We start from the raw sequence: 17,728 nt of genomic DNA, 5'->3' as shown, positions 1-17,728 counted from the left end.
GCCGTCGAGAAAATAAAACGGGGTGGGGGGCGGTTGGGGTGGGTGAGAAAGAATCACGGTCTGGCTCAGACTGAACCAAACCTGGCACTTGCCAGGGCGAGGACAAAACTCGCCGCTGCAAGCTGCAGCCGCCACGTGGACGAGCCTGGGAGGCGAGAGGCGAGGTCCGAGGCGGCTCTTACAGGTGCCTGCATTCACTTAGCGAGCACCCTCTGTGTACTAGGCGCCGAACTGGAGAGCGAGGCAGCCCGGTGGCTCCCGCTGCAGGACTCCCCCCCCCCCCCATCATTTGGGTTGGGAGAAGACAGAAATTAAATCTTTGCGGAGCGGTAAACGCTCCGAAGGTGATAAAACAGGTAAGCGAAAGTCTCTTGGGAAAGGAAGGCCGTTGAAATAGGGAGGTCAGGCAGGGCCTCCCCGAGGAGGTGACATGTGCGACTTGCAGGTGAGGGAAGGAGCCATGTGACTATCTGGGGGAAAGCACGCCAGGTGAAGGGTGTTATGGATGCAGTGGCCCAGGAGCAGAAGCGCTGAGGACTGGGACCCCTGGGTGGCTCAGCGGTTGAGCATCTGCCTTTGGCTCAGGGCAGGATCCCGGATTCCCGGGATCAAGTCCCACATCAGGCTCTTTACATGGAGTTTGCTTCTTCCTCTGCATGTGTCTCTGCCCCTCTCTCTGTGTCTCTCATGAATAAATAAATAAACTTTTTTAGAAAAAGCAAGCGCTGAGGACTAAATGGGGAGAGTGGGAGGAGGTGAGGACCGGTAAGTGGAGGGAGGGGTAGTGCACATCAGGCTTGTGGACCGCAATAAGCCACTAGCCCTTGAGTTTTTAGTTTTAACACGGGAGCCCTGGGAGGGATCTGAGAGAGCCAAGACCTAGGACTTAGCAGTTAAGAGGCGCCCTCTGGCTGCTGCAAGGGGAACTGATGGTGTGAGAGCCCGGTTGGAGCCGGTTGGGCCTGGGGCCCAAGGAGCAAGGGGGAGAGGGGCAACTGCACTGCCACAGACCAGCCAGGACTAGGGCTGAGAAATGGATATGCATTGCCCACTCCTGTCCCAGCACTTCAGGGGTGTCCCTGGCATCCCCAGTCCCCAGCCAAGAATATACACAGCAGCTAGATTCATTCTTTTTAATACCATCCTAAAACTCCAGGTGGGCCAGCATGGCCTCTGGGCTCAGTAGCTGTGAAGGAGAGGCCCCAATACCCCTAAGGCAGGTCACTGCAAGAAGGCACTCATGAGGGGGGCTTTGAGGCCCTCCTCTATTTCTTCATATAAAACTGTAGGAGGGAGGAGCCCCGAGGCAGAGGGAGGTGGGGGAAGCAGGCCAGTTCCTCCCAGCCTGTGGATTGAGGGAAAGGCAGGGAGGAAGCCAGGAGCAGAAACTGCTAAGTCGGGGGCCTTCCCTCACACACATCCCCCATCTTCCTCCCTCTCAAGTCGACTGCCCAGCCCAGGGAGAGGGAAGGCCCCACGTCCAAGTCCCCACCTCTTCTCTCTCCTAGCTGGTACGAAGTTGATAATCTGCCAGGAAACAAGGAGCAGAGACCATCTCAGAGTTGGGGAAAGAGAAGAGAGGGGAACCTACCCCCCCCCATTTAATCCATCCCCACCCTAGTGCTCATGATCAACCCCATGGGTACGTAACAAGGCTAAGAATGGGGTTCAACACAGGGATAGTAACCATAGCAACAAGCAGCTCCTTTCTGGGTACAGATTGAGTGCTGTGCGTTCAGTCCCTTGTCCAAACTCTATCAGTACCTTAGAACTGGCAACTGCCCCCATTTTAAAGATGGGCAAACTGAAGCCCAGCTGGCATGGTGATAAAGACAGGGTAGGCCTGAGGCCAGGCCTGCTGAATATGGGTGCCCTCCAAGCCAGAGTGTGATCAAAGCCCTGAGACCATCCTCTTGATTTCCTTGACCCCACCGTCTGCCTTACCGCCACTTTGGGTGATATAGCGAACCCATGGCAGGGCCTGGTAACCACTTTTCTCAATGATCTTCATGTATCGGACCTGAAAGGGAATGAAGAGAGGTGGCCCAGGTTGTGGAGAGAGACCGGCTGTGGTGAGAGAACCATATGTAACACAATTGATGGGGGAGGGAATAGGATGACACAGTCTGTGAATAATGAGGTGATGGGTTGGGGCAAAGGCATGACATGGGCTGTGGGAAGAGGGGAGCAGGGAGACAGTCCAGGACGCTGGGAAAGAGATGGCACAGTGTAAGGGAATAGACACAACGTGGTTTTGGGGAAACAAGTGGCACAAGCCGGCTACAGAGGAGAGGTCACCCAGGCCAGGAAGCAGAAGTGACCCAAGCCAAGGGACAAGAGAATGGGAAAGCCACTGAGGCCAAAGAGAGAAGACACCGGCTCGCTACACTCACCTGGATCCCAGAGACGGTGAAATAGGGGATCTCAAACTTGACCCCAATCGGGGGCCGGCCCTCCACCTCCTCCTTCTCCACGCTGGGGAGGCCAAAGTGGGCACGCATCAGGTACTCCTTGCCCCCCTGAGGGCACATGGGCGCATCAGACACACCAAAGGCCTCTGTGTGCCCCAGACCATCCTCACGGCAGCCCCCAGTGCCGGCTCTGTTCCTTGACCATTTCAGACCAGAAAGGAAAGGCTCATGGCTGAGACACAGCTGAAGCTTCTATCTATAAAGCCTGCTCTGAGAGCTTCTAATGGTCGTCCCCCACTTTCCAGGCCCTGATGGACCCTCCCAGATTACAAGGACTGACCAAATCCTGCAGCAAGCAGCCCAAGGAAGAGTGGTCCTATTTCACAGATGGCAGACAGAGGCTCCATGAAGGGAAGTGGGTTTCCCAAGGCTGTCTAGCTCACAGAGGAAAGGGTGGAGAACCTGAACCCCAGGACTGGTTTCAAGACCTGGGAGGCGGGGTGCTTAACCACCACGCTGGCCTGCTTTCCAGCCTTATTACCCTCAAAGGATAACCCTGTGCACACACACAGGTCTCTGATTTATTCTCTGCCTTGCTTGCAAGCCACAGGGGCAGGTCCCTCAGATCCCACACCCATCCCTGTACTCACCGGGAAAGACTTAATACTCCAAATAACGACATTCTTTTCCGGCACGTACTTGGCACTGCCTACACTGGTCTTGAAGCGAGGGGAGTCGGCATCGCTGGGGACGGGCACAGATATCTCCACACCATTGGCCACTGACTGCTTCTTAAACTGCCCCTTGGCCTGTTAGTGGAGAGGGTATGGGGTGTGAAGAATTCACTCTTGCATTCTGCAAATATTCAGCAACCTGAAGTGGGAACGGTCATCCTGCCCATTTTACAGAAGAGGAAATGGAGACCACAGGGACACTGAGGCATTTGCCTGGAGATGCACAGCCAACAGGTGGCCGGGCTGGGGGGTCACACCCACAGGAGACTTCAGAGGCTCTGTTCTTAGTGACTTTCCTTTTGGAAAGCATCCTACGCCTTTGCCTGGCCCAAAGTGCCAACACTGCCCATCACAGAGGAGTTTTTATTTGATAATGGGCATTTAATGACCCCCTACGGGAGGCCCGGGTGGCTCAGCAGTTGACTGCCTGCCTTTGGCCCAGGGCATGATCCTGGAGTCCCAGGATCGAGTCCCACATCGGGCTCCCTGCGTGGAGCCTGCTTCTCCCTCTGCCTGTGTCTCTGCCTCTGTTTGTGTCTCTCATAAATAAATAAAATCTTAAAAAAAAAAAAAAAAAAAAAAAAGCCCCTAACGTGCTGGGCCCTGAGCCAACTACTTGGCCCTCTCACTAATTCCCCATCCCTAAGGTCCATTTTACAGATGAGGAGACTGAGGCACTTTGTGCGAGACAGTAAGCTGGTACCTGGCACAGCAGGGACTTGAGTCAAATTTGTGTTGTCAACCATCGCTGGCCTTCCTTACAAATAAATGAACAAGTTACCTTATCTGTATCTAGCACATGACACGAGACAAACTTTGAACACAGGGATTTTAAGTGTTCTATGTGCATTATGATTACTACTACTGATGAATTTGGGGAGGGATATCTGAGAGGTGGGATCGGGGCAGAGGACCTAGAAATAAACCAGAAGGGATATTCTTTCCGGGAAGCACCAGTATTAACGGCCCCTTCCCCTTTTCCCTGCGCACAGCGATGGGGACATTGAGGGGTGTCAAGACCCTGCCTGGTGACCATTCACCCTGCAGTCCAACTTCCCTGACACCCCAAAACCAGGGAACAAGGTCAAATATAAAAACACAGACTCTTGGGGCACCTGGGTGGCTCAGTGGGTTAAGCATCTGCCTTTGTCTCAGGTCATGAGCCTGGGGTCCTGGGATGGAACCCGTGTCAGGCTCCTTGCTCAGCAGGCTCCTTCTCCCTGTGTAGCCACCTCCACCCCAAGCTCAGTCTCTCACTCTCTATCTCAAATAAAATCTTTAAAAAATAAAAATACATAATAAAAACACAGACTCTTGAGCCAAGCAGACCTAAGTTCAAAGTAGCTTCCTGCCCTTGCTAGATGGTGGCATCTTCATCCCTCCAAACCTCACCTTACCCATCTGTAAAAGAGGGCTCACTCTAAGTTGTGTAGGAGCTCTTTGGGACACTGGGAGACATGCACAGAGCTGTTCATGGCAACAACTAGAGGAGCCAAGAATTAGGACAACTCCCGCAGGAGAAGGGATAGTTGGAAAAGATCCCCATGGTGGAATATTCTACAGCTATAAAAAGGGCCATAGGTACAGTTCCTGTGACTTGTGTTCAAGTCAGTCTTACACAGGGATGCCTGGGTGGCTCAGAGGTTGAGCATCTGCCTTTGGCTTAGGTCGTGATCCCAGGGTCCTGGGATCGAGTCCCAGATCCAGCTCCCTGTGAGGAGCTTGCTTCTCCCTCTGCCTATGTCTCTGCCTCTCTCTGTGTGTTTCTCATGAATAAATAAAATCTTTGAAAAAAAATCAATCTTACACAAAGCAAGTCAGTTCACTGATAGGATCGGAAACCAGCAGAACAAAATATTTATGGTAAAAATGTGGGTGGCAGGGCGCCTGGCTGGCTCAGTCAGTGGTGCGTGCAACTCTTGATCTTGGGATTGTGAGATTGAGCCCCATAATGGGTGTAAAGATTGCTTAAAAATAGAACTTAAAGATAAAAATAAAAAGTGAGGGATGCCTGGGTGGCTCAGCAGTTGAGCGTCTGCCTTTGGCTCATGGTGTGATCCTGGGATCGGGATCAAGTCCCACATTGGGATCCCTGCTGGGAGGCTGCTTCTCCCTCTGTCTGTGTCTCTGCCTTTCTCTGTGGGTCTATCATGAATAAATAAATAAAATCTTTAAAGATTAAAAAATAAAAAGATCTTTTAAAAAATATGGATGGCACAATTATAAAGAAAGGCAAAGAAATTATTTACATAAAATTGAAGATCATGATTACCTCTGGGGAAGGGGTGAGCAATAATTGGGGGAGGGCCATGTGGGGGCTCAGAGTCTGTGGTCAAGCACATTTGAATATGCTGAGTACTTTCTTTTTTTTTTTTTTTAATTTTATTTATTTATGATAGTCACACAGAGAGAGAGAGAGGCAGAGACACAGGCAGAGGGAGATGCAGGCTCCATGCACCAGGAACCCGACATGGGATTCGATCCCGGGTCTCCAGGATCACGCCCTGGGCCAAAGGCAGGCGCCAAACCGCTGCGCCACCCAGGGATCCCTGCTGAGTACTTTCTTTAAACCACATAAATATTATGTATGTATATATATAATTTGATATGAAAGTAGATAAGTAGGGATGCCTGGGTGGCTCAGCAGTTGAACGTCTGCCTTTGGCTCAGGGTGTGATCCTGGGATCCGGGATGGAGTCCCACATTGGGCTCCCTGCAAGGAGCCTGCTTCTCCCTCTGACTATGTCTCTGCCTCTCTCTGTGTGTCTCTCAGGAATAAATAAATAAAATCTTTTTTAAATAAAAGAAAGTTAATAGGTAAAACATGTCAGTTGGTGTTAAGTCATAGGGGAAAAAATAGAGCAGAGAGGGAGGTGGGGAATGATAAGGGGTTGCAATTTTAAATAGGGAAATCAGGAAAGGACTCTCAGGAGGTGACATTTAGCTAAAAAGCTGAAGGGGATGAGGGAAGGAGCCATGTGGGGTACCTGGGACAAGGAGGTGGTATGATCCAAAGAAAGGGAATAGCCAGTGCAAAGGTCCTGAGGTATGACCTTGCTTGGTGTGAATAGAGAAAGCCGATATAGCTGAAATGGAGTGAGGGAGGAAGACAGAGGAAAGAGGTAAAGATAGGGAGGTGAGAGGCACCTGGGTGGCTCAGTGGTTAAGCACATACCTTCAGCTCAGATCAAGTTCTGCATAGGCTCCCCTCGAAGAGCCTGCTTCTCCCTCTGCCTATGTCTCTGCCTCTCTCTGTCTCTCATAAATCAATCAATCAATCAATCAATCAAATCTTAAAAAAAAAAAAAGGTAGGGAGGTGACAGGGAAGACTGTCACGGGGCCTTGTGGGCTGCCAGGACTTTGGCTTTTACTCTCAGTGAAGTGGGAGCCATGGAAAGTTCCAGGCAGAAGAGAGACACAGCCAGACTGATGCTCATAGGTGCCCTGTAAAGGAATAGACAGTTGGCAGCGGTGGGGGTAAAGGCAGGAGCTGGGAGACCAGGGCATATGCAGTGGAGGGAGTGTGAAGTGGGCAGATTAGGGATCTACCTTGCTGAAGGTTTGTCTGTCTCTCCAGCTGGCCTCAAGCTCCTTGAGGACAGCATATCTTTTATTTCTTCCCTCCTGTCCCTTAGTTCCCTTACAAGGTAAGAGGCTCAGTTAAAATCATAATAGGGACAGCTAATACTTTGTCCATCATTTAGACAGTATTGAGAACCTACTATGTGTCTGCTGTGTGGAAAAGAAATCCACACAGGAGAGAAGTAGATGTGATGGTCAGTAGAGCAGAGACCAGAGGGGGCGGGAGAGGGTGGGAGTCCAGGCTGTGAGCCTGCTGCTGGAAAAGCAACTCAGGTAGAAGGAACAGCCAGTGCAATGCCCCTTCAGGGAACTGTGCCTGACGTGCGTGAGAACAACCGGGGAGACCAGCGTGGCTGGAGGGCGATGGGGAGCCAGGGAGGACGTGAGAGCTGGCAGATCAAGCGCTGAGTGTTGCTCCCCTGGGCCTACCTTGACCATGATCTCCACGCGGCTGTGGGAGAATTTCTCAATGACGGACTCAATCCAGATCAATGGCTTGACCTGCAGACAGCAGAAGAGGAAGTTCTTGGAGGTTCTGGGGGTCGGCCTTCGCCCCTTGCAGTGGGGCTTTACCCTGCTTCACCTGGGTGCTCAGACGGTAGGACATGAGCTCGAAGTCGCCGTCGGGCGGGATGAAGGAGATAGTGCGGTCATTGTCAAAGCGAGAGAGCCGCACGCACTGGTGGAATTTCACGTCCTCCAGCTCCACGGACTTGTTCTTGCTCCCTGAAACTCGGAGCCGAGTGGGTGGGTGACCCTGGAGGCCTGGGATAGGGTCTCTAGCCCCGCCTTTCCCGCCTCCCAGGCACTGTTACCTGCATGGCACAGGTAAGGAGACTGAGTCCCAGGAAGGATGAGGAGCAGGCCTAGGGCCGCCCAGCCGGCCAGGGGCAGAGCTAGGATCTGAACTCAGGGAATCTGGCTCTTGCTGCCAGGTTTTTAAATGTGATGCTATTCCGCCTCCTACGCCCACTGGAATGTCAGCTCCATGGGGACAGAGATTTGCCTCCCCCCTGGCGGTGCGTGGACCAGGCACCCAACAATGAAGCCCTGTGGGCGCCGCGGAGCCAGCAGCTGCAGCACCGGCCAGGACCAGCAGAGGGCGCTCGAGTGCCGAGTGGAAAACCGGCTGGCATTCTCTGGGTCCCCAGGAGGGGCAGGGTGGGCTCCCTCGTGCATCCCCCTCCAGATGCTTACGGCCAGTGAGCTCAAACAGGACGCGGTCGTTGAGGCCAAGCCGCAGCTCTGGCATTCCCGACAGAAACACCTTGAGCTTGATGGTGCCCACGATCTCGCTCAGAAGGACGCTGCCATTGGCATTGACCTGAAAATGCACATATGGGGGGGAGGGGTGTCAAGGAGCATCATCGGGCCTCCTCTCCTGCCCCCCAGGCCACGGAAGGAGTGCGGGCTCACCAGCAGGTTGACAGACTCTATGACATCGATGAAGACCTCATTCTTCTTGTACTTGAGGCCCTCAGAGCGCCAGGACACGGCATTGGTGACAGTGGGTGGCACCCGGGATTTGCCAGTCACCAGCTTGTTGCCCTGCTGCGTGATGTACCTGTCAGGAGGGTGGGGGTGACTAGCAGCTGGACCCAGGGACACTCCCCTCTCTTCTCCCCCCCTCCAAGTTCCTTCCATCAGTGGCTCACCCTGGGGCTGCCCCCAGGGCCCACTCACTCTTGCAGGATCTTGCTGTCCGTGGTCTGTGGGAAGCCAAAGTCCATGAGCTCATCCAGCAGCTCGTAGACGATGACGAAGTTGTCTCGGATGCTCTCCTCCTCCAGCTCCTTGAAGTACTCAGAGAAAACCTGGGGGTGCAGGGAAACACACACTAGTAGAGGCGTGGCTGTGGTATAGCCATACGATGGGCTGGGGCCCCACTCAGCCAGCCAGCAATCCACCAAGCAACTATTGAGTGCCTACTATCTACCAAATGCTGGGACATTAATGGTGAGCACAACCAACAGTGTCCGTGGTCTCATGGAACAGTCTAGTGGGGGAAATGGACCGGTAATGGGACCAAGAGAAATACAACATGTAGAGTGTGAAAATGAGGAAACCACAAAGTAGGAAGCCAGAGGCAGGGAGGTCCAGGAAGCCTTCCTGGAGGAGGGATTAGAAGGGCTTAGAGACTTTTTCTTTTCGTTTCTTTTCTTTCCTGTGGACCACGGAATGCTGTGTATCTGGTGCTGTTTACAGAAGGGTTTTAATGCATAAAATATATGAGATGGCCAAGGAAATCTGTTATACAGAAATATGTCTAAGTTCGTGGAACCCCTGAATTCACAGGGCTTTAAGGGTTTGGGTCCCCAAGTTCAGAGCCTCTGGGAATTTTGTAGGCTAAACCACAGCAGAGAACCTATCAGTCATCTGACAGTTTGAGAAACCCTCCATCCTTCATTCTGCTCCGGCCCCACTGGCCTGCCTTCCGTTCTCACCTCTTTGCATATGCCGTCCCCTATGCCTGGGACAATCTTCTCACAATGGACTCCTTGTCATTCAGGCCTCAGCTCAAATGTCGCCTCCCCAGTGAAGCCACTACATCCCTCCTCCCCTCTGAGTATCACAGTGAGACTAGCACCCTAGTCACTGGTTCTCATGATGTCCTGTTCAATCTCCTTCATGCCCTTTAACTCCTCGGGACAGGCAGGGACTGCACCTGCCTTGTGCATAGCTGTGTCCCTTCTTCGCCTGGCAGGAGACAAATCAATACTTATTCCTTGTTTGTTGTAAAGTATTTACTGAGCACTTTCTCGGTCACTGAGAATGCGATTTAGCAAGCACTCAAATTATTATAGGATTCTCTAGCCGTGCTAACGCTAACACCACCACCAAACCTTTACTGAGCACTCACTGTGTACTAAGCCCCTGTTTGAAGCACTCATAAATATGAATTTGACTAATTTGTACAACACCCCAAGGTGGGACTTGTTGTAACCCTCAGTTTAGACACTGAGAGAAGTGACTTGCTCAAGGTCACACAGCCAGGAAGAGTAGGGGGCTGGGACTGCAACCCAGTATTCTCTGGCCCAGGATTGAGCAGTGCACCCTCTTGAAGACCTGCTTGGTCCTTGCCCTGTAGGGAGAGATGATCCCTTAGCAGCTAATGAGAACACAGAGATGGGGTTTCAATGGAGGTCAGGGGAAGGTTCCTAGGAGAGATGGATCCTGAAAGAGAAGAGCAAATGGGGTGGAGGGGGGTGGACAGACAAACCAGCTGGCCAACGGGAAGCCAGAACCTACCTCCACCGTCTTGTAGAGGAAGGAGTACACGAGGGAGGCGTTGGCATTCTTCAGCGTGGTAGCCACCACTATGTGCAGCAAAGTTAAGGAAAAGGTGCCGTTTTGGAGGTCTCAAATGGAGCCCAGATCCTAAATCCTCTGGCTGTCCCCCCACCCTCACCTCATTTCTGTCTATCCCCTCTACCCCAACCCGAGCCCCTGATGTGCTGTGCAACTTCTGCCCTCAGTCTACTCTCTCTGGGCCCAAGCTGCTACCACCCCAGGCCTCCAGGATCCCAGCTGGGGGCTGGATACAGTAGAGGTTGCTATGTTTGATCCACAGAAAATGCACCCGGCCATGGCTCAGTAGGGGGGCCAGGGCGCCCTCCTCTTCCCGCTGCATGAGCAGAGGCATGAAGTGCTCAATCTCACTCATGGCCACGTCGCCCTTGTAGTTGCGGCTGATCAGGGGCTAAGGGTGAGCAGAGAAGGCCTGGTCACGGCTGGAATCTGGGACCCTTCATCCAGGGGCGTCAGAGGGCCTGGTTCTGACTCTACTCCCTGGCTGACAGGCAAGGGCAAGACTCTGCTGCTCTCTGCCTCAGTTTCCTCCTCTGTAAAACGGGTGTGTGACCAGGGCAACGTATCCAGGGTCCTCACTGAGGACCAGGCCGCGTCCTACCAAAGACTGGGTGTTTGCTAACTGATTATGTCCTCACTACAACCTGTGGGGCGGGCACCAGCACTATCTTCATTTGAAGGCTGGAGAAAGGCAGGTGTGAACCAGGTCTCTAAGAGGTGCGGAAATCAGGGGATGGGGAGGGGAGAGGAGGGGGAAGGAGGCAAAAAAAAAAAAAAAAAAAAAAAAAGATTATAGAAAGAGAGATCATACATCGCACAGAGCCGCCGGCTGGCAGGCAGTGAGCCCTGGATGCTAACAGTACTACCTCCTAGGGTGGTTTAGTCCAGGGCTGAGAACCAGGACCTCGCAGAGCCCGTCCTCAAGCACTTGAGCTTTCACCACCACCCTGGTTTTTTATTTATATATATTTTTAAGGATTGTATTTATTTATTAATGAGAGACACAGAGAGAGAGAGAGAGGCAGAGACACAGGCGGAGGGAGAAGCAGGCTCCAGGCAGGGAGCCCGACGCGGGACTCGATCCCGGGTCTCCAGGATCACGCCCTGGGCTGAAGGCAGGCGCCAAACCGCTGAGCCTCCCAGGGGTCCCCAACCACCGTGGTTTTTGATATGAAATGACAAGGCGCTTGAGAGGGGACTTCAGGAGGGGACAAGGCAGCCCCAAACGGGAACGAGGGTCTCCCGCCCCTGCCGTCTTCCCCAAATATTAATCATGTGGATGATGAGGGTGATAAAAATCCTTTCAACCGACCGACCGACCGAACCCCTAATGTTTGCAGCGGGGCTACAGGGCCAAGCAGTCGACGCTCAGCGAGTTGCAGTCACTCCCAGCGGGTGGGGACCTCGTTCTCCCCATTTTTCCGGACAGGGAAACTGAGGCTCGGAGAGGCAAAGGCCCTGCCCGCGCGCGGCGCGCTGAGGGGCAACAGGGGAGGTGGGCTTGGAGCCGGGACTTCCCGGGATTGGGGGAGGGGTGTTCCCACGCTCCCGGGGCTTTCTGGAGCCCCCCCCGCCCGCGAGGAGGGGCCGCCCCCGGGCGCAGGGGCGCGCGGCCTCACCTGTCCTGCCCCCGACACCCCCCGCGCCCGGCCCACCTTGCCCTTGACGTCGAGGATGAAGACAGCCGAGGCGGACATGGTAGCGGCCGGCGGACCCGGGAGGCGGGGAGCGAGCGCCGGGAGGCGACGGCGGCGCTGCTTCCTTCTTCCTGCGGAAGCGCCCGCGCGCAGGTGAGCGCCCAGGTGAGAGCGTCTTAAAGGGGAGGCGCGCAGGTGAGCGGCGCTGTCGGCCGACGCGAGGACTGCAGCAGGGCGGGGCTCCGGAGGGGCCAGCTGCCCCGCCTCACTTTCCCTCTGCTCCCGGGAGTGCGGATGGGAGGAGTCTCCAGGCCGACCAACCACCCATTGGTCCACCCAGCCAGCAGCCAGCCAGCCTTCGACCCACTCACCCCCACCCATTCATCCCCCCACCCATCACCCATCTCCATTTATGCACCCACCCACCTAGCAGTCCCTCCACGCACCTGACCGTCCATTCGTCCACCCACTCAGCCCCCACCCATTCACCCACCCACTGACCCATCCTTCCCCATCCATCCACCCATTCATCCACTCATCTTGTTTTTCTTCTGTCTCTCCCACAGGCACGTCAGCCCCAGTGGAGGATTTTGCCCTGTTCATATCTGGGTCCCCAGGGCCCCACGCTGGGCACTCAATAATATTTCCAGGCCCGTGGGGAGGAGAGGGAAAAGAATAAATTTGTCCAAACCATGCATGCATGCATTCATTCATTCATTCAATAACTATTTACTAATTAATTTATTCTTTCACTCAGACATTTTCTGACTAGTAAATTTTTTTAATGACGAACTGTGGGTAGCACTCTGAGCAGAACAAACGTCGCTGCTTTTATTCTTATTCCTAATGTTATTCTTATTCGTTCCAAAAGTACTTATAAGCGCCTATTATGTGACACTAAGATGTTGACAAAATAAATAGTCATTGTGACTATATTATAATGTTATTATTCACTCAACAAACATTTATTGAGCATCTTCTGTGTGTTGGACTGAGCATACGGAAGCGACTTTCGTTATGGTAATGCTGCTGCTGATGAGTCACGCAGTGGATGAATATTTATTGAGCGCCCTCTGTGACACTATGGGTGGCAAATAGACAAAGCCACTCCACTGGCTCTCTTTGAGCGAGGGTGAGAGGCACACAACATAAAAACCCCAAAACGAGATGATCTCTGATCATGATGGGAGATCATCTTGATCATCTTCATCATGATCATCTCTGATCAAGAAGGCGAGGGAACTGTTGGCAGGGTTTGAGGAAGGGGGGGACTGTGAGATCTCAATGGGAAGTCAGTGGAGGGACTGACATTTGCAAATTTCCCACAATGACCTTATGGGCTGGAAGAGAGTCCTCATGCAGAGCCTAGCATAAAGCGGGTACTAATAGTGTTTTTGTTGTTGTTGTTTATATGTGCTGGTAAAGCACAAGGCCTCCGGAGCCAGCTGCTTGGGCTCAAGTCCTGGCTCTGCCACCAGTCAGCTGGGTGACCTCAGGCACCTGTCCTCTCCTCCCTGAATTCTTGTCTGCACATCTGCGAGATAGAAATAACTTCCCTCGTTAGATTATCATGCAGATGCTTGAGTTACTACTCCCAACGCGACTCTCAGAACAGACCCGGGATGTAGCCAACAATCAATATTATTATTAGGGGGCATGTGGGGGGGCTCAGCCAGTTAAGCATCTGCCTTTGGCTCAGGTCTTGATCCCGGGGTCCTGTTCTGTGGGGAGCCTGCTTCTCTCTCTCCCTCTGCAACCCCCACCCCTACTCTTGCTTTCTCTTGAATAACTAAAATCTTTTCAAAAATAATATTATTATGATTTGCTATCATTGCTATTATTATTTACTGTGTAGCAGTTAAGAACACAGGGTGGCCGCTTTGAATCCTGACTCCACTATTGGCTCTGAGACATTCGGCTAGTGATTGCACCTTTGGTGCCTCAGTCTCCCCTCCTGTTAAATGGTCGTAAGAGTCTCGGTGCCACCTCCTCAGGCTCCACTCGCTGGCCTACTGGGCAGGCCTGGATGCCTGGCCTGGCACCCGTGCTCCTTGCACTTCAGCTATTACAGACCCGCTAACTGTCAGCCCTCCTGGCGAGATGAGCAGGGGAAGGAAAGGAGCACTCCCTTCCTGCCTGACTGGAACTGATCCTGCTTAAGAGAGGGAGAGGCTCAAAGGGCCGGGGGTGGGGGTGGGGTGGGGGGGATGGGGGGGGTGGACACTCAGCTCTCCCAGGCCTCATACTTCCTTCTACAAACCCAGCCCCACACTCTATCAGCCTCTGGGGATGGGGAGGGCGTCCCCACAGGGACTGAGGGAGGGAGGCGAGGGTGGCAGCTGCTATCAGAACTACCCACTCCCCTCCTCGCTGGCATCTAATAGGGATAATATCACAGCAACGAAAGCAGAAATGCACTCCTTGAGCATGTCTCACCCGATACTCCTTTCTGTCTTCAATTTTTTTTTCAAGTTAGTTATTATTATTATTATTATTTTTTTTTTTTTTTTTTTTTTTTTTTTGCTGTTCAACTCTGGTCTACCTATCTTTGGTGTTCCTGAGAATTCAGGACCCGAGGGGAAAACATTTCATGTCTTCCTACCTTGGAAGAAGCAGAAGCACAGAAAGGTGAAGCCATTCGCCTGGGGTTGCACAGCTGGGAGGTGCCTGGGCCAGAATTTGAACCTGAGTCCTCATGTTCAAGAGTTCAACCCAAACCCACTCCCAACTGCTCTGCCCCGTATTGCCAGATACGAGCATTACTATTATCAACAATAGGCCCTGCTGGTGTGGTGCCCATTATGCCCTAAATGTCTCCCCTGTGGGAATGCTTCCGGAAACAATGCCTTTTTTTTGTTTGTCTTAAGATTTTATTTATTTGTTGGAGACACACAGAGAGAGGCAGAGACATAGGCAGAGGGAGAAGCAGGCTCCTAGCAAGGAGCCCAAAGTGGGACTCGATCCCAGGACTCCAGGATCATGCCCTGAGCCCAAGGCAGACGCTCAACCACTGAGCCACCCAGGCGTCCCTGGAAACAATGCTTTGAGTTAGGGAGGCCTATCATCTCCTCTCACAGCACTGCTAAGGGGAGGACAGGAAGTGACTTGGACAAAGTCACCCCATCACCGGTGGCAGAGCTGGAATTCCAGCCCTGCAAAGCCCAAGGTTTTATGCTGTCTGCTCAAAAAACAGGGATCACTGCTCTTCTCCTTCCTACCTGCTCCCTGCTCAGAGGGTGACCCAGGGGACCAGTGACCCTGGTGGACACTGCCAGGCCCTTGTCCCAGCCCATCATCACAGAACCTCTCAAGGGCCCTTCTCCTGGGTCCCTGGGATGTTTGCAGGCAGTAACTAGAACCCCAAAGCCTGGGTCCGGAGCCCTGGAATCTGAAACTCACAGTCTGTTTGGCTGCAAAATTCATGAACCCAAAAGCTTCAGTGGGCTCAGAGAACAGAGCAGCTCTGCGTGCCCAACCGTCCAGCCTCAGCTGCAACCTGCCCTGTCCCCAGGGGCCATGGCTTTGGCCCAGTTCCTCCTAGATGCCTACAGCCTGCCCCAGCCTCCCCTCTGGGACTCTACCTCTAGGCACCCCCTTAGATCCCTTCTCCACTTTTCTAAAGGGAGTGGTCTGAAACTGAAAGCTCCCTCACTCTCATATCCCCCTTGGCTCCCACTGCCCTCAAGCTGCCGGAGCCAGTGCAGGCAGAAACAACCCCAGCTGACCTCTCTCACAAGCCTCCACTTGAACCCACTGCCCCAGACGTGCTGACTTCCTTAATCTCACTTCCTCTCTCTTTCTCTCTTTCCTCTGGCACCTAACCACACAGCATGAAATGTCTGCTCCTTTTTGCTTTCTTAGCCTCTTTCTGAAGCAGCGATAAGATCGCCTCTTCAGGAAGCCTTCTCTGACCTCTCAATCCACGTCTAGGTCAAGTCCCTCCTTGACTCTCTCAATTGTCCCATGCTCCCCTGTCACAGCTGTTTCTAAAAATCTATGTTTTACAAAACTTTACCTATCGGTCTATCTGTCTGTAACATAAACTTTACCATTTTATGCACTTCAAGTGTACAGGCCGGGGACATTAAGCACATTCACAGCATTGTGCAGCCACTATCCCATCCTTCTCCAGAACTCTTTTCATCTTTGCAAAACTGAAACTCTGTGCCATTAAACCCTAACCTCTCTTCCCGTCCCCAGCCCCTGGCCCCCACCATCTACTCTCTATCTCCATGAATTTGACTCCTCTAGGGAGTTCATATGAGTGGAATCAGACAGCCTTTATCCTTTTGTGACTGGCCTGTTTAAATCGATTTTAAAATATATTTTAGTTTTATTTTTTAATTGAAGTATAGTTGACAGCGTTTTATTGGCTTCAGGCGTACAACGTAGTGAATCGACAAATCTATATATTACACACTGCTCACCGAATGTGTAGTTGCCATCTGTCACTGTATAATGTAATTACGATCGTATTGACTGTATTCCCTGTGCTGTACTTTTTAATCCCCATGACTTCTGTATTTTATAACTGGAAGTTTGTACTCCTTAATCCCCTTCACCTACTTCTTCCTCTCATGTACCCATTCTTTCCGCTGTGGCAACCACACATTCTCAGTATTTATTGTTCACTTTCTGTTTGTTGTTTGTTCACTTTTTTGATTTATTTTTTAACTTATTTGACAGTGAGAGAGCACAAGCAGGGGGAGCTGCACAGGGAGAGGGAGAAGGAGACTCCCCGCTGAGCAGGGAGCCCAATGTGGGGCTCAATTCCAGGACCCTGGGATCACGACCTGAGCTGAGGCTTAACCAACCAACTGAGCCACCCAGGTGCCCCCATTCATTTGTTTAGATTCCACATGGAAGAGAAATCACATAGTATTTGTCTTTCTCTGACTTATTTTGCTTAGCATAATATCCTCTAGGTCCATTCATGTTGTCAAGAATAGCAAGATTTTATTCTTTTTATGGCTGAGTAATATTCCATTGTATATTTATACCACTTCTTTATCCAGTCATCTATCAATGGGAGCACTTAGGTTGCTTCCATATCTTGGCTGCTCTAAATAATGCTTCAATGAATATAGGGATGCGTGTATCTTTTATAATTAATGTTTTGTTGTCTTTGGGTAAATACCCAGCAGTAGAATTCCTGGCTCATATGGTGTTTCTATTTTTAATTTCTTTTTTTTTTCTATTTTTAATATCTTGAAGAACTTCTGTACTGTTTTCTGTAGTGGCTGCACCAATTTACTTTCCTACCAACAGTGCATAAGGATTCCTTTTCCTTCACATTAAATCTATTATTTTTTTCAATAGAGTTTTAATTACCCACATGAATATTTTCTCCTACTAAGGAGAGAGAGAAGGAAAAGATGGGGATCCCTGGGTAGCTCAGCGGTTTAGCACCGGCCTTTGGCGCGTGGCATGTTCCTGGAGTCCCAGGATCAAGTCCCACATCAGGCTCCTTGCATGGAGCCTGCTTCTCCCTCTGCCTGTGTCCCTGCCTCTTTGTGTGTGTGTATGTGTGTGTGTCTCTCATGAATAAATGAATAAAATCTTTTTAAAAAAGGGAGAGAGAAAGAAAACAGAAATCAGAAAACAGTCCTCTTGCCCCCCTCCCATCCTGGTCGTTCTGACAAGCAACGCACGTTCAGATCTTTTTCTATTAAGTTGCATGCAGGTGTGTGTGTGTGTGTGTGTGTGTCCCCACACCATGCACGACTAACTAAGTGCAACTTGCTATACTCACCATTAGGACCTGTAAATCTAACTGCTACTCTGGCAGGTTATGGAATATCTGTGGGTTGCAAAGTCAGGCTCCATGAGGTTCAAATCCTTGTATAGCCCCACATTCACTAGCTGGGTGACTGTGGGGAAATTACTTAACCTCTCTGTATCATTTTCTCCAAGTGGAAAATGACTGCAAGGATTTAATATGACACACTTGAGAAATTGCTTAACCTCTTTGTGTCATTTTCCTCAACTGGAAAATGGTTATAAAGATTGAACACAAAGCAAATAATCCCTCTTCTGATGCTGCATAAGTTCCCT

The 17,728-nt window shown here is 51.6% G+C and overlaps 1 protein-coding gene across 2 annotated transcripts; it reads right to left on the bottom strand.

Moving 5' to 3' along the window:
* Positions 1-1,119: 1,119 nt before the first annotated feature.
* Positions 1,120-11,852, bottom strand: AP1M2 (adaptor related protein complex 1 subunit mu 2). 2 transcript variants are annotated; one of them, XM_077859956.1, is made up of 12 exons: positions 11,693-11,852; positions 10,272-10,428; positions 9,978-10,045; positions 8,412-8,542; positions 8,145-8,292; positions 7,926-8,052; positions 7,312-7,460; positions 7,158-7,229; positions 3,062-3,220; positions 2,394-2,519; positions 1,945-2,020; positions 1,120-1,527 (listed from the first exon to the last, which is right to left on the bottom strand). In XM_077859956.1, the coding sequence occupies exons 1-12, from the start codon at positions 11,732-11,734 to the stop codon at positions 1,505-1,507; spliced, it is 1,278 nt and encodes a 425-aa protein (XP_077716082.1). In that variant the 5' UTR covers positions 11,735-11,852; the 3' UTR covers positions 1,120-1,504. The 2 variants fall into 2 exon arrangements, with proteins under 2 accessions (XP_077716082.1, XP_077716083.1); XM_077859957.1 differs by having other exon boundaries at positions 7,312-7,454.
* Between the last annotated feature and the right edge of the window lie 5,876 nt (positions 11,853-17,728).

This window comes from Canis aureus, chromosome 19, assembly GCF_053574225.1.
Source record: "Canis aureus isolate CA01 chromosome 19, VMU_Caureus_v.1.0, whole genome shotgun sequence".
NCBI lineage: Eukaryota > Metazoa > Chordata > Mammalia > Carnivora > Canidae > Canis > Canis aureus.
This window is presented reverse-complemented; position numbering and strand designations above follow the sequence as displayed.

Excerpts from the sequence above, each read along its gene's own strand:
- AP1M2 (XM_077859956.1), bottom strand. The coding sequence starts at position 11,734 with ATGTCCGCCTCGGCTGTCTTCATCCTCGACGTCAAGGGCAAG. Across the intron at positions 2,520-3,061 it reads GGAGTATTAAGTCTTTCCCG|GGGGGCAAGGAGTACCTGAT; the intron begins GTGAGTACAGGG and ends ATGTGCCCTCAG. Across the intron at positions 1,528-1,944 it reads CTATATCACCCAAAGTGGCG|ATTATCAACTTCGTACCAGC; the intron begins GTAAGGCAGACG and ends GTTTCCTGGCAG.